The sequence below is a fragment of the Maylandia zebra genome, linkage group LG7, assembly GCF_041146795.1.
Source record: "Maylandia zebra isolate NMK-2024a linkage group LG7, Mzebra_GT3a, whole genome shotgun sequence".
NCBI classification, from domain to species: Eukaryota; Metazoa; Chordata; class Actinopteri; order Cichliformes; family Cichlidae; genus Maylandia; species Maylandia zebra.
The window spans coordinates 39,069,453-39,088,429 of record NC_135173.1 but is presented as its reverse complement, the minus strand read 5'-3'; the positions used below and the strand labels follow the sequence as shown (position 1 = coordinate 39,088,429).

Here is an 18,977-nt window from a genome sequence, read left to right as displayed (position 1 = left end):
AACTTTCCAGAGGTGGAACATTTACACCCCCCCCCCAAAAAAAAAAAAAATGTAGTAGATGTATTGCAAGCAATAAGACTTACAAGGACAGGCTGAAGGGAAAAAGTAGGGAAACAATTCTTGAATTACTGTAACTCAAGTATATCTGACTCAGGTATAACTGAGGCATCATCTAAATTAGCACTGCCTGGAGGGGAGCTAAGCCATATGGATGAAGCCATGGTGTGGCTCATTAAGTCAATGATTCAATGGCCTTTTGATTCATGGCTTGTCAGGGTTAGGTAGCACCATTAGTGAGAATAAACAGAGGGTTGTGCTAAGCACCGTGATGAGAGGCTGCAGGGAAGGAAAGGCGCTAGGAATGAATTGATGCTGCATATGCTGCATTTTTTTTTCCAGCTTTTGGCGTGTATGGAAATATTCACAATGGATGTGTCTGTGTACCTACACTCACCTTTTTGTCTTCAAATGCATTTTCAGTCTACATTGGCACAGAAAGGTGAAGATAACCACGGTTAATAACGGAATAATTTATAATACCTGGGAAACTACAAGAGGTTGATTCCACAAGGTGTTGTGGAAAAAAGGATTGCCTACCTTTTCTACTGGTGCATCCATCTTTGTGTGATGGGAATGTTTGTTTGTTTTTTATTAGAGATAAACAAAAGTTTAAAAAAAATGGTCAAAAAACTTTTTTTTCCCCCCCCCTTTTTCAACCAGGCAAATAATATGTATAAAAATTTTAATTCAACTATAAATACTGAAAGTTTTTCAAAGTGAAAAAGTGTGTGATATTGATACCCACCTTCTCCATGTCAGACTATTGCATTAAAAAAGGGGAAATTGCAAAGAAAAAACAAGAATTAAAGGAAAGCAATAGCAGAAGACTCCGAAATGCTTTAACAGGGAATAAGAGCAGGTTTGCAGAGAACCAGGGAAAATGCCACTGGAAGATTCCCACCCCAACTGATGACACAAACTCAATCAACTCCACTATGATCAACACAAGGAACTGTTGTTGCAGTAGGACTGATTATGACTGCCGTTGCTGGGAGTAGGCACAGTACAATGGGGGAATAGGAGCACAAGAATGACTTGAAAGTGAATGAAGTTAAAACTATTCTGGACTGCAACAAACCTCAGCCTCTATTTTCTCCCTTATTTCCTCTTCCTCACTCTCCTCAAACTATGAGTGGTGGTTAAAAGACAACACACAAAATATGTAAGGCTCATCATTACCCGCCACACCATATTAAAAAAAGAAAAAAGAAAAAAAGACTTTTCTTCCAAGTGAGTATATGCAGGCATGTAAACATGTATACATATACATTGGACTTGCCTCCCATTCTAATGTAGAGTTGAGCTAGAAAAAGAGAAAACAAAAGACATGACTTTGACTTTACTCTGTGCAAAGAAATAGATTTTCCATAATTACAGAAGTTCACTTCAATGAATGAAGAGCTGAACTGGACTGTAAAAAAGAGTGAGTGCTTTATTAGCCAACTAGCAAGAGAGTAATGGGTAAAATAAGCTAAAAAATATTCATATTAAGACTTTCCTAGTTAAAGTTTCCTAGTCCGCAAAAGAAATGTCTTTATTTTGATACCAACTTTGTGTTAATTTAAGTAAATGGGGCAGTAGCAACACCACATTTTGCTGCATTTAGTTTATCAGACAGTTAAGCTCAGTAGCTATCCATTGTGGCTTTCTTTCTATTGAATTTGTGGTAATTTGTTGTCGATAAGGTATTGCTAAATGGAATATTTATGCTAAATTAATATTTTTTTAATTAACTGTTAATTTGTTATCACTATTATATTGGTTTTACAGTAAAATATCACATATTATTTATGTAATTGCATTAAGAGACATGAAGCAAAATACAAGTACCTGTTATTTCTAGTCAATATTGTAAATAATCATAATAATTCACAATACAGGTTACCTGCCTATTATTACTACCACATGGGTTAAAGTAGGTGATAAAAAGGTGGTGGTAAATATGATTAGATTAGATAGATTGGATTAGATGAAACTGTATTTATCCCTTGGGTAGGTTCCTCTGGAAAATTCTGTTTCCAGTAGCACAGCACTGACAGAAGTTGCAGAATGTGAGCAGAAATATACCATATATACACATGTATATATATCAATATAACAAATATAGCAAATCCGTCAGTGACCCATCACAGTCAAGGAATAAGATTTTGTAATAATATTATGCAAACTATTTTCCTTTTACTCAATATTCAGTGATGTAATTAATGGAAGTGCCAGTCTGAGACACCCGCACACACAGAGCATTCACTATGTTTCAGTTAATGCCTTTCATCTATGATTATGTTGAGGAATCACCCTAAAAATAAACACGACAATCAAACTACAAAAACAAACGCACCAATGAAGGTCAAGAACTGTAATATATGCGCAACACGCGCAGGCAAGTAGATGTGCACACATTAACAGCTACAGGCTAACACGTCATTAGACGCAAAGTTCACCAAAGCAGCTTGGAAGGAGACCACAATTAAAACGTTTGTAAAAGCAAACACAATAACACACTCAAATGACCTTAACCAAGCTGAATAGACTTACTTCAAAGAAGCTAACAAAGGCTAAAAGTAACTAGAACGTTGTTATTTGTATCTTTTTTTTTTTTTTTACAACGTTTAACATCTTCTTATATTTTAAAAAGATTTTATAACAAAGAGAAGATGTTTCTGTTTGTATATGCTCAGTGATAGTTCTTAGAAAAAACAAATGGAATCAGCAGGTTACACTTATATTAAAAAAAGAAATCACCCCCAAAATTGCAACCGATCTACAAGCTAAGGAAGCTAAATCAACATTCACTGTGACACACAAGAGCTTTGAGAGGGTACTTCAGCTACTCTGCATGATAAAGGAAGGTTGTGGACTACATAAGATTATGACACTACTGGTTTAAAGTAAATATTGCACAATGTAAACTACAGGCTAACAAGACTGAACTATGATATATTACAATAAATTTAATTATTGATTAGTTAAAGTCTAACTGCTGCAATCCACAATACCCACCGGAGCCTTTGCTTCATCCTCAATTGCAACCTGCTACTCAAGCCACAGCATAAAGGAAATAATCAATACGGTGCTCCACAGCACACCATGAAAATGATTTAATTATATTAGAAAGATGTACATTTATATGGATAAATATCCACCCTGACCAGACTATATTGGAACCGTACCTCTTCTTCTTCTTCCTCCTCCTCTTCTATGATTTCATTTTGCTTCAATTGTAAAGTGAAAACATTTGGTTGAAATATAGGCTACAGCATCCCACAGCTATCATCCTACGATCACTCCAACAGTATAAGTTAAATAAAAAAAATTTAAAAAGGGTTCCATATAGCTATGATGCTGCATGCAGAAATGTTGTAGGGAATGAAGGCAGTGGGGAGGTAACAGCTAGGAGAAAAGCTATTGATTTTCAATGCTCTAGCTACAATATTGATATGGAGGACATGACTAAATTAAGTCTCTGCTTCAATACTCTGTCTATTAAGAAGCATAGGGCTAACCACTGTAACCACTGATCTAGGGCTACACTTTCACTGACAGCTTCACATCAGGCATTAAGCATACAGATCTGAATATAAGATAATATTCAAAGCGTAAGCAAATGCTACTATGTCACATCTTAACACATCTTAATCCATTAACATTTGCCATTTACTTTAAATTAGCTAAACTACCACTACTGTACGCACCAATGCTTCTTGTATTGCAATCTGACACATGAAAGACACAAATGCAACTGTTGTACAGCAAATTTAAAATGTAATTTCATGAATGACTGATGTTTTTCTTTTTTTCTACACGAGTGACGCTACCAATTTATTAACAAAACCGGATACCATCATGCATCATGTCTTCATATCCATCATATTTAGACTCACCTGTTTGGCACCCATTGACTCAAACATCTTTTCCAGCTGGATTCTTAACTGCTGAACATTATTCATTAATACACAGGGCTACAAGAAGACAGAGAGAGACGTTAAGAGTGATTTTGTGATCTTTTTTTATGTATCATGTCCAATGTAATAAATGTTTTTTCAGCACAACTGGCAGAATTGGCTGAAAAAAACATGGCAGAAATTGGCAGGAAAAAAAAAAAACTTACAATCTTCTCTTTGTCAATATAAGATGGAAAATTCTTGGTCAGCATGGCACTGTACTGCAGAAGAACTTTGGCAATTGTCTGTAAAGACAGGTAGAAATAAAGGCATTTAAACGGCATTTACGAAAAAAAAAAAGCTATTTAAAATCAAATTTCTCTCTCATCTCTTCAAAGGGGGATAATATTGTACTTCGGGGGTTTCGCTAATCAACATAAATATTCCAAAATGTGCTTTAATGTATTCTGTAGCAAGGAGACAAACAAATTCTAAAGTAGGACATTTTTCTCAGCAGACTTTTCCACAGGGGGGAACTGTTATGCCTAGTTCAACAATTCTTTTTAATCCAGCAATATAAAAATTCTCTTTTGCAAAAAGTCAAAATGTCCCACAAGACATTGCTATAGTGGTTTAATAGTTTTTTCCCTCATATTTCGTGGTCATTTTTCAGAAACATTGGAAGTTTAAAGCAAATCTTTATTAATTCTAGAATTGTTAAACACAAATGCACACCATATTTCATGCAGCTCGATCAAGCTAGTTTGACTTTAAATGTCATCATCGGGTGGAGTACATTACCTTGGAAAAGCGGCGACTATACTGAGCCATGACCCTAGGATCAGGACATTCCAATTTCTTGATAATCTCAAAGCTCTGGTTGAGCTGGGTGAAGATGTCCACCACAGAGCAGGAGAACAGAGCATGCTCAGATGTCTGCTGGAACTGAGATGAGTGCACAAATGACACTTACTTCTTATCAACACTCATATAGTAGATAAAACAACATCTACAAGCAGAATGTTAAAGAACATCAACAAGATTTTAAAGCAGCTTTTTAATGTCCCCATGCTGATAGCATGGCTGTATCTGTAAACACAAAGATAACTTTTTTCAGTTCAGCACTATTTTAAATTAGAACCTCAAAGGTATCGTAGAGATATCATATCAAAGGGTAAGTTCTAGTTTTCTTACTCCATCTTTTTTGTCTCTTTCCAGAGCTCCATTCATAAATTCCATAGATACTTCCTCATTTTCGTCCAACCACTGTAGCACAAACTGCACAAACCATCTAAAAGTGAGAAATAAAGATTAGCAAATATGTTTTTTTTTTTTAACACAGTTCCTTTTATCTTTGTTTAGATGGATTATCAAAGTCAAAAAAGGCAATAACATTTGCCTTTTCTTGTGCCTGTCACTGAAAAGGTCAAATGCACTTACGATGGGTAGTCTGGTACAACACCCTTAAACACTGGCAGCTCCTTGACATATTCATTGTAGAGCCACTTGACCTTGAAGTGCAGGTTCATGTAGTCTGTGCTCTTACACAGCCTGTGCTTCTCATGCTCTGCCGGTTTAAAAACATAAGGAGCCATATGAACTTAGGGATGTGAAGATTAAAGTCAACGTCCCCATTTTAGTAAAAGCTAATATAAGACAGCCAAAAGGTAAGGTGAAGCAATCATATGGTGCATATGGACATCTGAGTATTGTAACAAAACCTCAAAGAACCCCAATGCATACAACCCCCCCCCCCCCCCCCCCCAAAAAACCCCCCACCTTAACATGAAATCGTTTCTAAATTCTAGTGTATGTCGTTGTTCTTCACTTAAATTCTGAATGAACTTGTAAAATAATTCTACAGTATCCTCTTATTAAAGGAAAAAAAAAATCGGACTAATCCAAAAGCTTTCTTTGGGAAACATGTTCTCTGACGGCCTAATGCTCAACAAAGACGAAAGAACACACACACTAATCCCATTTTATGTATTTGCTCACTGTAGAATGTGGTGTGACTAAATTCTAAAAGTCTTTGCTTTATTCGCTTTGAATGTTTTTTCTGAGATGAGATGTATTAATATCAAGCAATGGCGTGGCCTGCTTGAACTGCAGCTACACAGATATAAGGTAGTAATACAATCAAAGACTGTGAGAACTTTAAAATGTTTACAAAATATTGATTAGCCTTAAAATGAGCAGATGCAGGTTCTTTTTTATTGACATGCTTAAAAATAACAGCTAGAGCTTTGAATCGTAAGCACTCAGTGTTTCGTCTCTGTAGCAAACTCTCCATCTATGAACTTTTCATGTTTATTCAGATTGAAAATAAAGAAGGCGCCACTTGTGTGTTTTGATGCATTTTGTGAAACAGATATTTCACACTAGTCTCTGTAGGGGATTCATTTTGAGGACAAGGGCTAGAATAAAAACCGGGTGTCTCTGAACACCAATAGCGCTGTGGAGTACAGTATAATAGAGAAAAAGTGCAGAGAGGCTCCAGGGACACATAAGCAGCTTTCAATCCTAGCACATTTATTATATTCTCTCCAACTTCTTCTGTTCCATTGTGTCATTGCTACCCCAGTATTTCCTCTCCCCTTCTGGTCATTTTAGGTTCCCAGAGCTTCTTTTCTCATATGCTTGTTATCACACCCTGACTCTCCAGCTTTTTCCTTTACTTCTAGCAGACAAACTACAGTGCACCTCCACAGTCTAACCCAGCAGAATAATCTTATAAAGAGTCCAGAATACCAAGACCTACCTTCCATAGCATACTTCATGTCCTGTGCAAACAATGTCCACATGACCTCTGCTGACACCTTTCCTACATTAAGTTCTTGAGGGAACCTGAGACAGATGGGAAGATGTGACAAGGTGAAACCTAGTGGATTCCTGAGTTTAATTAATGCAAGCATCCATAAAAATGTCCTAGATCTCTGGAAAAAGAATCAAGAAAAACATTTTGTTGAACTACTGCAGTTGAAGTAAAACCTAAAAATAAGGAGACCTGATTTTGATGTATTCAAGCGGCTTGAATATTTTAGGAGTAGAGTTGCATGACTCACTGGTTCAGTACAGGTGTGTAGGAGTTTCTGTCTTCTTCAATGATGGAAACAATGAGCATGATGAGTTTGGGCCAGAAGTCCAGATTCTTGATGCTTGGACCCTGCTCCTCCAGAGGAAGCTCCTCCTTGTTCTGAATAAAAACCAAAAGGAAAACAGTTAACATTATAGTCGCCCCTTTATTGAAACATTTATTCACCGGCCTGCTGCTACAGAGTCTGATAGCTGCACATTGTATCCTGCAGCTGTGTGACTCACCGTGTCCACAGGCTGGTATTGTCTGCTGTACAGCTCGTGGCAGTTATTGAAAATGTAGTCGTATGTAGAGTTGAGGCAAGCTTTGACACAATCCCTCACAACTTGACTGGCTCTGGGCGGAGACTGTAACTCCTGGACCTGGAAAGAAGATGAAGATAGCTACAGAGTCAGTAGATGACTGCAAACAAGGGATATTTTATCAACTTGTCAATATCTGGCAACAACTTCAAGGGAAAAAACATTCAAGTCAACAAACTGATAAGAAGATACTACAAAGCTGAACTACAGATAAAGAATATGCAATGTTACCTACCTTCATCCTGAAAAAGGTAATGCTGGTTAGAAGGTCAACAGTGGATTTCAGATCTTGCAGGCGATCCTTGCTGCTGGCAGGGAAGTGATTCTAAAGAAGAAAAACACGTTTAGTTTACAAGTTTTCACACTTTTCAAAGACTGTTGGCACAATTTGCACAAAAAATATTCATTGATCAGATGATGAAAAAATTCTTTTTTTTGTTTTTTACTGGCACAAAAATATTAGACATGTACATTTAGAAAACAAGACACTAGTAGTGATACAAGAATCTCACCCTATAACTAGAAAGGTCAATGCGTAAGGAGTTGTGCAGCTGGTCTAAGAGCTTGACAAAGCGTTCTTTCTGTATGGGAAGAAAAGGGGAAAAAACATGTTCCTATATTAGAAAGAAGTTTGGCAATCTATTTGTGCATAAAATGCAATAGCGAAGAAAGGAAGAGAAAACAAAATAAAACAAAACAAAGTACTTTACTGTGTCTGTGTGTGTGTCAGTAGTACAAACCCCAAAATTAGAAGCAGCAAAGCGGTCGGAGGCAGAAACATTGGTGGAGGCTGTTGTGTGGGCGTAGAAGGCATTGATATTGGCCAGCAGGGTGCTCATCACTGCAGGGACTCCAGGACACATGTACTTAGAAGACAGACAGGCAAAGTGCCTGCATAGAGTAGCAAATGCAAAGCTTGGTAAGTACTTGGGTGGGAGGCCTTAAGACTTCTTCAACAATGTGTACCTGCTTATACTTTGTTGCAATAATGTCAGCATCCAGTTCAAATACCTTTATTTGGACAGTCTGCATGTACTACAGGCTCTTGTTTTCACGTGACAATTTCTATTAGGAATTGTCGTGCTATCTGCCCATCACCTACCTGACACATTTAGACTGAATAATAGCCCACTGAAGCATTTTTCTGCGAATGATTGACCTAGCTAATAGTCATCTGTATGGATGATGACACTGCAGTGAGACACATCCATCCTCACCCTGTTTATAATTGACTGTACCTCATCTGAAGGCCAGAGAATGACAATGGCACCAAGAGGTTTATTGATATGACCTCAAAAGACAGGGAAAGGAACATGGGGAATAAAGAGGTAACACATATTGACAGGTAAGAAGACAGTCCAATTCACTGTGTTTTTAGACTCACGTCATGGCCTGGTAGATGGACTCAATCCCATAGCGCATGGCAAACTCATCCACTACTTCCTGTCCCACATCATCAAAGTAGACTTTCCAAGAATCGTCTCCACGAGCCTCTGGAATTTTTACCACACCTTGACCAAGTACATCAGTTGAATGATGGAACAAGTTCTGTAATGGGAAGAAATGGACAGACTTGATCTAATTCACATGAACTTCAGAGCTAACACTAAAGCGTGAGAAGTGATGGTAAAGTTATGGTGGCTTTTTACTGAAACAAATATGATGAGATTGTTGCAATTTACGCTTAATATTATTTTTACTGGATGTGTGTAGAATACAGACTTGAAAAGCTTTGGTTTGACAGATTATAGGATTTTCAGTTTCATAAGCACAGGTCCTTTAGCCCTGATTCAAAATTTGATTTGTTTTTTTCAGGGAAGAGGTTGGATTATGGAAATATCACTGTGCCTTTAATCCTGTCCAAATCTATCACGTCTGCAGTCAATCTGTGCAACACATTGAAACAGCTACAATAGTGGTTGCAACCACTTATGCAAACCCTTTGTGTGGAGAACTTGCTGAATATCCAGCGTGTCTAGGTAATTAATCGTGATTCTGTGAATCATATACCTCATGCAAACAAGTGTACTGCACGTGATATGGAGCCACTTTCTCCTCTCCTTTGATCTCCACGTTGATTTGGAGGCGAATGGCACCAGACACAGCTGATTTGTCTGTCCTCTTCTCTGTATTTAAGTACAAAACAGTCAATCAGATGCACATCGGGAATGTCTTGATTCATAACTTGAGTCCAAATCTGTGACACCAAAGGCACTCTAAACTAGGTCTGTTAACACAACCCTAATCACAGACTATTAGCTTGGCAATTCTATTGTAAGGGCTTCTGTTTCTACAGTTTGATGGTCGTCCAGAGTCAGCGATGATAATAGAAGTCCTCCAGCTGATAGTGAGTGTAACAAAGGCAATGGGCTGCATGAGTCTGTGCCTGATAACAGAAGACATTTGAGCTAGAGTGTTTCTGGAGGTGGAGTTCTTGGCGGCTCACCCCTGCTATTTGCCCTGACAGGCAAATCATTTGGGGTAATTTGTACATGTCGCTAGAGTGGTCGATTTCCGACTGGAGTGCTGCTACTTGATAATCACATATCAGGAGGTGAAAGGAAGAGAGTCAGAGAGGGAGGGAGAAAGAGATAGTGAAAATGTTTTGTTTTTTCCCCCCTTTCTCTCATGAACTAGGTATATTACATCATTAATCATTAATTAAGCATTCAAATCCAATTCATAATAAAACCTATCAAAATAAATATTTGATCATACAGTTTTCAGGGAGATATTAAACCAAGCAAGTCAAATCTCCTAGCTTAAAAAAACAAACAAAAAAACCCCCACACAAAACAACAACAACGGTAGATTTATGGGCACATTCATATTCAGTGACAAGCTGTTGCACTTGAAGATTTATTACTGCTGCTGTCAGGTCAATTTTAGCACTTTAATCAAGTATGAACAAAAAAATGTGCTTAAGAAAAGTGAACACCTCACCCTTACATACAACATATGAAGAGATACGAAGACGCAGAGACAGTAATTCAGAAATATTATTCTAAAGACAACATTTGTTTGCCCACAAGACTGGGATTAGATTTTATCCTGAGAGGTATTCAAGCTACATATATTCATGCTGCACAACTAGTGCTCATGTAGACTAGCACACAGGCCTGAGAAATCAGATCCTGTATACTTGTTAATTATTTTGTTCAGGCATCATCCTAATGAAACTGCCTGCACACCCTAGGGATAGAATTGGGGGATTATCGTGAAACTTTTTCCTTAAAATGATCACAACTTCTTGCTAGCAGGGAGAAACTCATTTAAAATGTAATCAAATAAGCTAGTATTTTCATGCAGACCAACACAGGCCTTAGGGAAGCAACATGCCTGGGTATAAATATGTTTGCTGCAGGGAAAGGAGATGTGACTAATGAGGTACAAACAACAGACTGGACTTGCTGAAAGCAAGGCTTTTAGCGCCAAACAAAAACATACAGATGTGAAATTGATGTAACAAGCAGATGAGATCCAGGTTATAAACAGGCATGGTAACATGATACAAGGTGTGACCAAAAGATTGGGAGTAGATATTGGGAGTTTTAGTAGGTATTGATGCATTTAACAAAAAAGATAAATACATAAATAAATTTAGCTGAGCTTTACTTGAAAGTCATATTCACACTATCTCTCAGATTGCGCTGTCGAGGACCCATTATGACCACTTACACTGTGCGTTCTGTGACGCTGCCTCCCCTCCGCATATGCTATACAGTTTTCTTCATGATGTCTATTAAAAAAAAGACAAGAAAGCCAACTGACCCAGGTTATACCAGACATCCATTTCTCCGCTCAGCGTTCGGACTTCAATGATGCTCTGTCCCAGGAAATCGTCAGATTCCCTCTTCAGACGCTGCTTCACTCTGGACTTGATGTCATCATCTTCATCCCACACTCGCACTTTGATTCGGTCTGAGGAATTGTGGCACTCACTAACAAAACAAAACAAAACAAAACAAAACAAAAAAAGGAGCAAAAAAGAAACATAAACTGAATAATATTAAGTTACAAGATGATAGATACTACAAGGGAGTAATTAAGGTGAGCACTTATAGCACTACTGATAACAAGCACTCAAGGAACAAAAACAAAACAAAAAACAACAAACCCCCCCCCCCCAACAACTTTTTTGATTTCATAACCAAGAAACGACTCACAAATGGAACTTTTCCTCCCAGACTGGATTGAGGTTTCCATAGATGGTCTTTGTTCTCTTCTTGGTCTTGCCCACCTGAACAGTGACATACGGGTCACTGGATCCTGTCTTGTCTTTTGCCTGAAGTCCTTGTGCACAAACAACTAACCAAGACATAAGAAACAATAAAAAATTACAGAGAGCACATGTAACATAGCTCCAAAGTTGTCGTTGAGCTGTGATGGCAAAATACCTGTGATTGTGATCTTGGCTGACCACTTTGACGTCCCATCCAATACGCTTTGTTTGATGGTTTTCATCTGCTGTGCATGGATGGCTTTGCTGATGACAAACACTTCCCTGATCAGCTCAAAGATTTCTGGTTTGTTCCTTTCCCTGATCTTCATCCTGTCCTTCATGGCCATGATGATATTTTGAGTGCGGTCTTCAGCTCCATGCTTAGAGCTCTTCTCTGCCGCACCTAAATATTTATTTAAAAAAAAAAAAGAAAAAACAGACCGAAAAGGCTTGAAACTAAAAAATATACATATGCCACTTCAGTGGTTACAAGTTAAATAAAAATGATTTTTAATGTGGGGAAAATATTCTTAAACATTTGAGACAAAATTGTAATGAAACAGCTTCCCGATAACGTAAAAATGTAGTTTCAGATCCCTGATGGAAACTTCTGTGAAACATTTCCTTAGTACTCACGCTGCAGACAGTCAGCATTCAGTAATTCTTGGCACTTTTCATGGCACTTGACACCACACTCAGAACAACGCATGCCTTGCCGTGCGATTCCCCACAGGAGCCCCTCACACTCATAGCAGTATGTAGGTGTAGTCGCTGTCCACACCTCGAAGTTATGTGGTGTGGTGCAAGATATGGGGTAGATAAGAGCCTGCAGGGTCTTCTTGTAGACATGATTTTTCTACAGAAGGAAGAAGATCTATTTTTAAAAGTCCTAATCCAGGGAAACAAAAACAAAAACAAAACCCTTATCAGTTATAAGGACGTGCTTATGCTGAAAGGCCGATGGAGTCACAACTATGAAAACTGTGTCACTGGGAAGTTTTTGAAACCGACAATCTCCAAGATGCAAAGCAGAAGTTTTTTTTCCCCCGCATACTCACCAGCTCCTCATCCTTAATTGATGATCGAGCAGCCATTGCAGATGCGATTCCTGCCTTCCTGGCTTGGACAAGGGACTGAACAACATGACAAATACAAAGAAAAAAAAATCAGCAAAGTATGTGTACAAAGTCAAAACAACCCACAACCAAGCACACTGAAAAACAGTTCTGCAACAATAAAAGTCAATATAGTTAAAAGGTTTGAGGGGTTAGTTATAAAGGTGGTTAATAGAATTGTTATTATCTTTATTCTATGAACTTGATGAACACTTACCATATGGTGAGAACCCATGTGAGTATTATTAGTACCAAGCAAGTTAGCCCAAAGTCAACATTATAAAACATAGACAGGCCTTTGTTAGTAGTTTATTCTATCCAGTCAATTTGATCAAAAAGAAGAAAAACAACGTTAACCAAAAGGTGAGGGAATGACCTGTTGGCAATGTATTTTGATGGGAATGTTGAATAGAAAGAAAAGTAACCCAGGACCAAAAGGACACATGCAAATGTCTTCAATTGTAATAAACAGGAAGTATGGCAGAGATCAACATACTATGCCTGGTGACTACTGTTAACTGTCCTAGTTTATTTTGTACTTCAGTAGAAAAGGGAGTGTCAACTAGGTTCTATAACTTACCATAGCCTGACCAAGGAGAGTGAATGCATTCAAGAGAGTTGTGGGGAATAATTTTGGGTTTAAGAGAGGAGGGAGAGAGACATTAGCAGGCTGATTTCATATTTGTCTCCATTCTTTGAAACAACTCCATCCCAAATTCAGTGTAAAAGAAAAACTAACAAACAAACAAAAACTATTGTTGTACTGGTCTCATTTACAGAAACACTCACAGTAAAGAACAAAACAAACTGAATGAGATACAAAATACGGTGTATTTATAGGAAAATAAACAATAGGTGAGTACTGACCACATCGCTGACCAATGGGATAGGCTTCTTTTTACGTAGGTCCGGCATACTGTCAATTCCATACAGACCAGAGCCTCCACTACGGAACAAGCAAAACAGTTTTTATTTAGGTTTAAAATACAAATTTATTTAATCTAACCAAACTTCACCAATACAACACTATGTATAACTTACCCTGTTTTGACCCATGCCTGTCGAGTACTGGGTTCAACATCTCTGACCTGTAAGTATTTTAAATGTGAGAATTTAGGCTAGTGGCTTACAAAGACATAAAGAACTATGTTATGAGAGGAGTGGTGTTTGTGGAACCAGGCTTGGTTGAGTTTGACCTCTCTGATGTCACAGAACATGCAAATTAAAAAACAAACAAACAATAAAAAAAAAAATTATTAAAAGATGGGACTAAAATGAATGCTGCTGAACTCTTTAATTAGGTTAAGTGAAATTAAAGTGTGGACCACGATCACAGTATGTAGATGCAAAACTAAAGAATACATTTTATTTCCAAATAGGACAAAAGCACGACCACAAAATTTTTGTTCGGGTGATTAAACATGCATAGGTCTTTTTTTATTTCTTCCTACAAGTATAACTTTTTCCTTTTTCATTTATTTAGTTGACAGTGGAGTTTCCTCTGGGGTTCTTTCTAATAGATTTTGATAGTGTTTGAAAATATTATGAAGGCGAAAACAGAACATGACACAAGAAATAACACCACAAACATTGTAAAGTTACAGCAAGCTCCTGGTAAATTATTCTGTAACAGATTAACTAAAGTTATCAGGCAAATGTCTCATCTAGAATGTCAATAATACGTTCAGACTAAAAATTACACATCTATGCAGTCAATACCATATATAATGTGTATTTAGAGCATTATGCTTTGGAAACAACAAGTATTTATGTTGATAAGAAAAGTAAGAACAGTACTGTGTGGGGGGGATGCACACAAATTAATAAATAAACAAACCGAACAAAAACATAATAATGTAGCTTGAACATGGAGCTAATATATTTCAAGTAACCTGATTATCTTCTCTCCAACAGTCTGCAAAAACAAAACAAAATACAAGGAGCATTATAAATCAAGTTGAGTAGCTGTACATGAGCAAAGTCAAACAATTTTGTAACTAAAGGAAATGCATTTAGTTCACTACAAAAATAAAGATTTGATTTTTGCTGTTATTACCAGGCTTGCAAGTGGTATATATGCAAAAAATAAATGAATAAATAAAATACCTGATACAAACTCGTCTTGAGACTGAGATCCTTGGGACCCTTGGGAGCCTTGAGAACCATGGGATCCCTGTGCAGATTTGGACAGTCTATGACGAGTTTGCCTCTTTTCTCTTAGAATACGTTGGAAATTCTCTATACGTGCTCTGTGACTGGCATCAGTTAGCCTGCCTTGCTTTTCATCAGTCAGCCTTTCTTGATTTTCTTCATGAAGAACATGGTTTTCCCTTATGGGACTTAAGCGCACCTCATCTTGGTTACGAACTGGACCCAGTGGACTTTCATCCTGCCTTGTTGCATACTGGTGGTCAGGCGTTATATCAAACTTGGACAGTTCTTCATCTGTTGAATAGTCTCCTTTTCCTTGTGAAATCTCTACAGAGTGATATTCTGTTGGAGTTCCAGGAGAGGGGCTTGCTTTATGTGGAGATGCTTGAAGGGAGCATGATAGATTCTCGTGCATCTCAAGACAATCCATGTAGACTGAAGGATCACTGTCCTCCTTTGAGGTGGCAAAGTGAGGATAATTCTCTGTAAGGCTAATCTCTCCCTCTGTATAATCTACAGTGATATGCTCATCCTCAGGTTCAGAAATTTGTTTACCCAAGGATGGCGGTGGCTCTGTACCACTATCATCTTTTTCATCTTCGGTATTCAAACCTTCCAACTTTTTGAAAGCCCCTTTTAAAGCTGACCTGACCGTGAGTACAGCCTTGCTAAAACTTGTTGCATCAAAACCTACGTCAGCAGTCCTGGGTGTGCTTTCAGGATCTATTTCAGGTGACTCTGGTGACAATGTTTCTCCTACATCCTCCCTGGAAATGCTGTGATCTGTCCACTCTCTGTCCAAACTCTCAGCAGAACCGAGATCGAGAGTGTCCCCAGATGACGGGCAATAATCACATGGTGAATGTGGCTCTAAATAACCATCATCACAGTCTGTCAACAACACAGTGGAACAGCTCAAGCTCCAAGAGGGCCCACTCTCAAGTTCATTCGCACAGGCATCTGTGGTGTGGTATCCAGAACTACGTGAAAATGGACAGTTTGCAGCACAGTCGCACTCCAAGTTTTCTCCCTCAGCTTCCTGTCTCAGAGGCCTCCAGTCCACCTGACTGGAAGAACTTGAAGGTGAATTATAATGGGTTCCAAACAACAATGAAAGGTGCTCTGAACTGTTGTGAGAAGAATGACCTGGTGTGCTGCTTTGTGTGTCCTCTCTTGCACGTCTGTTCCAAACTCCTAGAAAGCTCTCAAGCTCTTCTCCACTGTTTGCACAAGAGGAAACATCCTCCTCACTCCAACCACCTTCTCTACTAATACTGTGCTGAATATCAGCAGTTGGCCATCTGCTATACTCCGTGTCACCAGGAAGAAAGGCTGCCTCTGGACAATTGGAGCTCTGACATGATGACAATGAGCTAGTACTTTGGTAGTTTTGGTCACAGTGAAGCTCCAGGTAACAGACATCAGACAAGCGCATGTCTGAACTCTGCTCCAGGTACTCTTGATCTTTTTGATGGACTGTTCTGCAAGTGGCTTGATCATGCCATTGTTTGGGGGATCTATGTGATGATACATATCCTGAATCTCTTCCATAATCATTGCAGTCCAGCAAAGGATTGGGATCACCTGTGTGAGGAGAAGAGATTGCATTCTGCCTATCCAGACTTCCATGCCTGGTGTGACGTGTTTGAGAAACAGGGCTAGGATGCGTTACAGCTGAAGCCCCGGAATATAGCTCACCTATTTCACTGAGCACTGCATCGACACAACAAGATACTTCATCCACTGAGCCTCGCACAGACGTTAGATACTGCCTCAGGTCAGAAATTTCCTCTTGGATCTTATTGATTCCTTTCAGCTCCTTCAGGATATGCTCCACTACGTTACTATGGTCTGCTTCCTCATCCTCCATCTTCTGCCTCCATTCCTCATTTGTGATTCTTTCAAGAATCTTGGGGATAGAAGCCTCCACAACTTCACTGCCATCTTGGCAATCAGAATTTCTGTCTTTCTCAGATATGGTGGGGTTAGCTTTGGTTATTGTTTTGCTGACTGATATCTGGTCATGAAATGAATTATCTTCTGGTGCCTGTAGACACTTCTGTAGTTTTTTACAGAGACTTTGCCCTACATTGGGGAGCTGTGTTTTTTTCTTCTGCAGCTCACTCTTCTTGGGTGAGAGTGGAACTGGCTCCAGTTCATTGGGTTCATCCTCTCCACTGACGTGTCCTCTGGGAAACATCCCTGAGAATTGGCACTTGTAATCAACTGTTCCTACACATGGAGATATCACTGCCTCTGTGACTCCTCCTTAAGATGGGTCAAGTATAAGCCAGCATCTTAACCTGCATATGAGTAAGTATCTGCAAGTAAGTTATTTTGTTGAAAAAGCTTTAAAAAACCATGTGATTATTATGCCTACCAGCTCTCTGTTATCAGATGGCAGCTAAATATGATAAAACCACCACATGAACTTTGGAACTGTCAACTTGCCCTACTACCAGCAATTACCTAAAACACAGGTACATAAATAAAACTAGTACAGGAAAGGTAATGATAAAGTATGCAAATGTATGCATTTTAAAAGTAGTGATTTTAAATGTAAACTCTTTTTTTATAATTCCCTTAATGAGAAAGTAATTTATCTTTCCCATTTTTATTAAACCCATCAAGTGAAAAACACAGACACATAAAACTTTACTGTTTTATGACCACTAGCTCAGACCACAGTGGAGTTCTAATTCTGACTATGCACAATATCTTAAACACTGGGCAGAAAGTTCATTTGCCTTCTGGATTAAAGACATCCCATATGGAAAAGAAATAGTAAAAACTTATATGATTTACTTATGAAAGTGACCACTTTCTCAATACTTTCATATACTGTTTTAGTAAGTATCCAAAACATACAAGTTTTCATTTATATAATTTTTCAAGGGATCTTATATGTGTTTTCACTCTTGTATGCTTTTCATACAAGTTTCACGCAAGACAGATACAAACTTTATAAGATTTATATATATCTTTTCCATATGGGATGGCTGAATGCATTTGAGCACACATGGAATACCTCTATGAGACACTACACTACTCTCCACAATACAAATGCTGGATAGACATTGTTTTAACTGAGAGTCAGTCAGAGTGTCAACTTCCAGAATGAACGCCATGCAGCTGCTTAGATCTCTGTAATTAGGATGCTTTGGAAAGACAGCACAGTAATTAGATGACAGGTCAATTCTCTCCTCTGAGGCCATGCCATTCTTACACACCCTTACCAGCTGCATGGCTTAATAGCTCTGATCCATTGGTACACACTTGAATGACAACTGAATACCCCAACTGTAACATAAATCTGGTTCTGGCATTATTTCATTCACAGAGGGCATTTACCATAGCTCTGTGATTTTGTCTTCTTCACTGAGACAATTACCAAATTCTCAAAAATGTAGAAGATGTTGCAGTAGTTTCAAGGTCAAGTTCTGTTCATCATCCCTGCTTTAATACTGCTTGTAACTCAAATTAAGGAGTTTTAATTGGACACGGCAGGATTTCTTAGCTCTACAAATAGTGCACTATATAATTCTTTTGAGATTTGTAAATGCTACTTTAAAAAAATATTATTAATATTTTTAATATAATTATATTATATTTAAAAATAGTAATAAAATAGTAATAAAATTCACACTTATCTCTTCCATCTCTGTGACTAAATATCTGGTTAAAAAAAAAAAACATAGGAGGCCTTAGCTTCTAAAATATAAATTACAAGAAAATTAAACATTTTATAGAGTTGCAATATTTTCATTTAAGATGGCCTCAGACTAAAGTAAGCTTATTTCTGGGGACTTTCTCTGTATTTTACAATACCTTTGTAGTCAATTTGCTTTATAGCATAACTATACCATGGCAAAGTTTTAGGAAAGCAAATGTCCAATTCTATTAAGTAAACTAATCCAGGGAGTGCATAATATAATTGCTAAATACATTAACACACCCCTGCACTTGAGGTCTCCAATAAGCACTTTAGCACAGAAGGTGTGTATTACCCTGATAAGCGTTTAGTGGGTAGAAATGTATAATCAGCCAATCAAAACTGACTGTTTCAGTCACCAATCTGAGAATGAAAATAAGCTGATGATCTTATCAGCTGAATGGAATCCCCCTATCCTACATTTACAGGCAGCGATG

The 18,977-nt window shown here is 38.0% G+C and overlaps 2 protein-coding genes across 18 annotated transcripts in view; both read right to left on the bottom strand.

Moving 5' to 3' along the window:
* The window catches only part of unc13bb (unc-13 homolog Bb (C. elegans)), a 63,934-nt gene that overhangs the window by 5,633 nt on the left and 39,324 nt on the right, over positions 1-18,977 (bottom strand). For 6 of the 17 annotated variants that reach the window (XM_076886334.1, XM_076886342.1, XM_076886336.1 and 3 more), the window contains 29 exons: positions 13,719-13,765; positions 13,545-13,623; positions 13,258-13,263; positions 12,621-12,695; positions 12,199-12,418; positions 11,738-11,965; positions 11,507-11,648; positions 11,112-11,281; positions 9,351-9,466; positions 8,725-8,888; positions 8,081-8,231; positions 7,853-7,921; positions 7,576-7,665; positions 7,263-7,400; positions 7,007-7,137; positions 6,703-6,788; positions 5,382-5,508; positions 5,136-5,232; positions 4,743-4,886; positions 4,169-4,246; positions 3,942-4,019; positions 3,753-3,773; positions 3,231-3,272; positions 3,061-3,093; positions 1,340-1,363; positions 1,139-1,186; positions 806-820; positions 598-618; positions 455-481 (listed from right to left, as the gene is read on the bottom strand). In XM_076886334.1, coding sequence (XP_076742449.1) covers positions 455-481; positions 598-618; positions 806-820; positions 1,139-1,186; positions 1,340-1,363; positions 3,061-3,093; positions 3,231-3,272; positions 3,753-3,773; positions 3,942-4,019; positions 4,169-4,246; positions 4,743-4,886; positions 5,136-5,232; positions 5,382-5,508; positions 6,703-6,788; positions 7,007-7,137; positions 7,263-7,400; positions 7,576-7,665; positions 7,853-7,921; positions 8,081-8,231; positions 8,725-8,888; positions 9,351-9,466; positions 11,112-11,281; positions 11,507-11,648; positions 11,738-11,965; positions 12,199-12,418; positions 12,621-12,695; positions 13,258-13,263; positions 13,545-13,623; positions 13,719-13,765 — 2,667 coding nt within the window. The remainder of the gene's footprint in view (positions 1-454; positions 482-597; positions 619-805; positions 821-1,138; positions 1,187-1,339; positions 1,364-3,060; positions 3,094-3,230; positions 3,273-3,752; positions 3,774-3,941; positions 4,020-4,168; positions 4,247-4,742; positions 4,887-5,135; positions 5,233-5,381; positions 5,509-6,702; positions 6,789-7,006; positions 7,138-7,262; positions 7,401-7,575; positions 7,666-7,852; positions 7,922-8,080; positions 8,232-8,724; positions 8,889-9,350; positions 9,467-11,111; positions 11,282-11,506; positions 11,649-11,737; positions 11,966-12,198; positions 12,419-12,620; positions 12,696-13,257; positions 13,264-13,544; positions 13,624-13,718; positions 13,766-18,977) is intronic. The other 11 variants (XM_076886345.1, XM_076886349.1, XM_076886351.1 and 8 more) reach the window with 7 other exon arrangements.
* LOC143419486 (uncharacterized) lies at positions 14,332-16,499 on the bottom strand. Its single transcript, XM_076886353.1, has 2 exons — positions 14,784-16,499; positions 14,332-14,592 (listed from the first exon to the last, which is right to left on the bottom strand). The coding sequence occupies exons 1-2, from the start codon at positions 16,261-16,263 to the stop codon at positions 14,561-14,563; spliced, it is 1,512 nt and encodes a 503-aa protein (XP_076742468.1). The 5' UTR covers positions 16,264-16,499; the 3' UTR covers positions 14,332-14,560.

Excerpts from the sequence above, each read along its gene's own strand:
- LOC143419486 (XM_076886353.1), bottom strand. The coding sequence starts at position 16,263 with ATGCGCTTGTCTGATGTCTGTTACCTGGAGCTTCACTGTGACCAAAAC. Across the intron at positions 14,593-14,783 it reads TCAAGACGAGTTTGTATCAG|ACTGTTGGAGAGAAGATAAT; the intron begins GTATTTTATTTA and ends TTGTTTTTGCAG.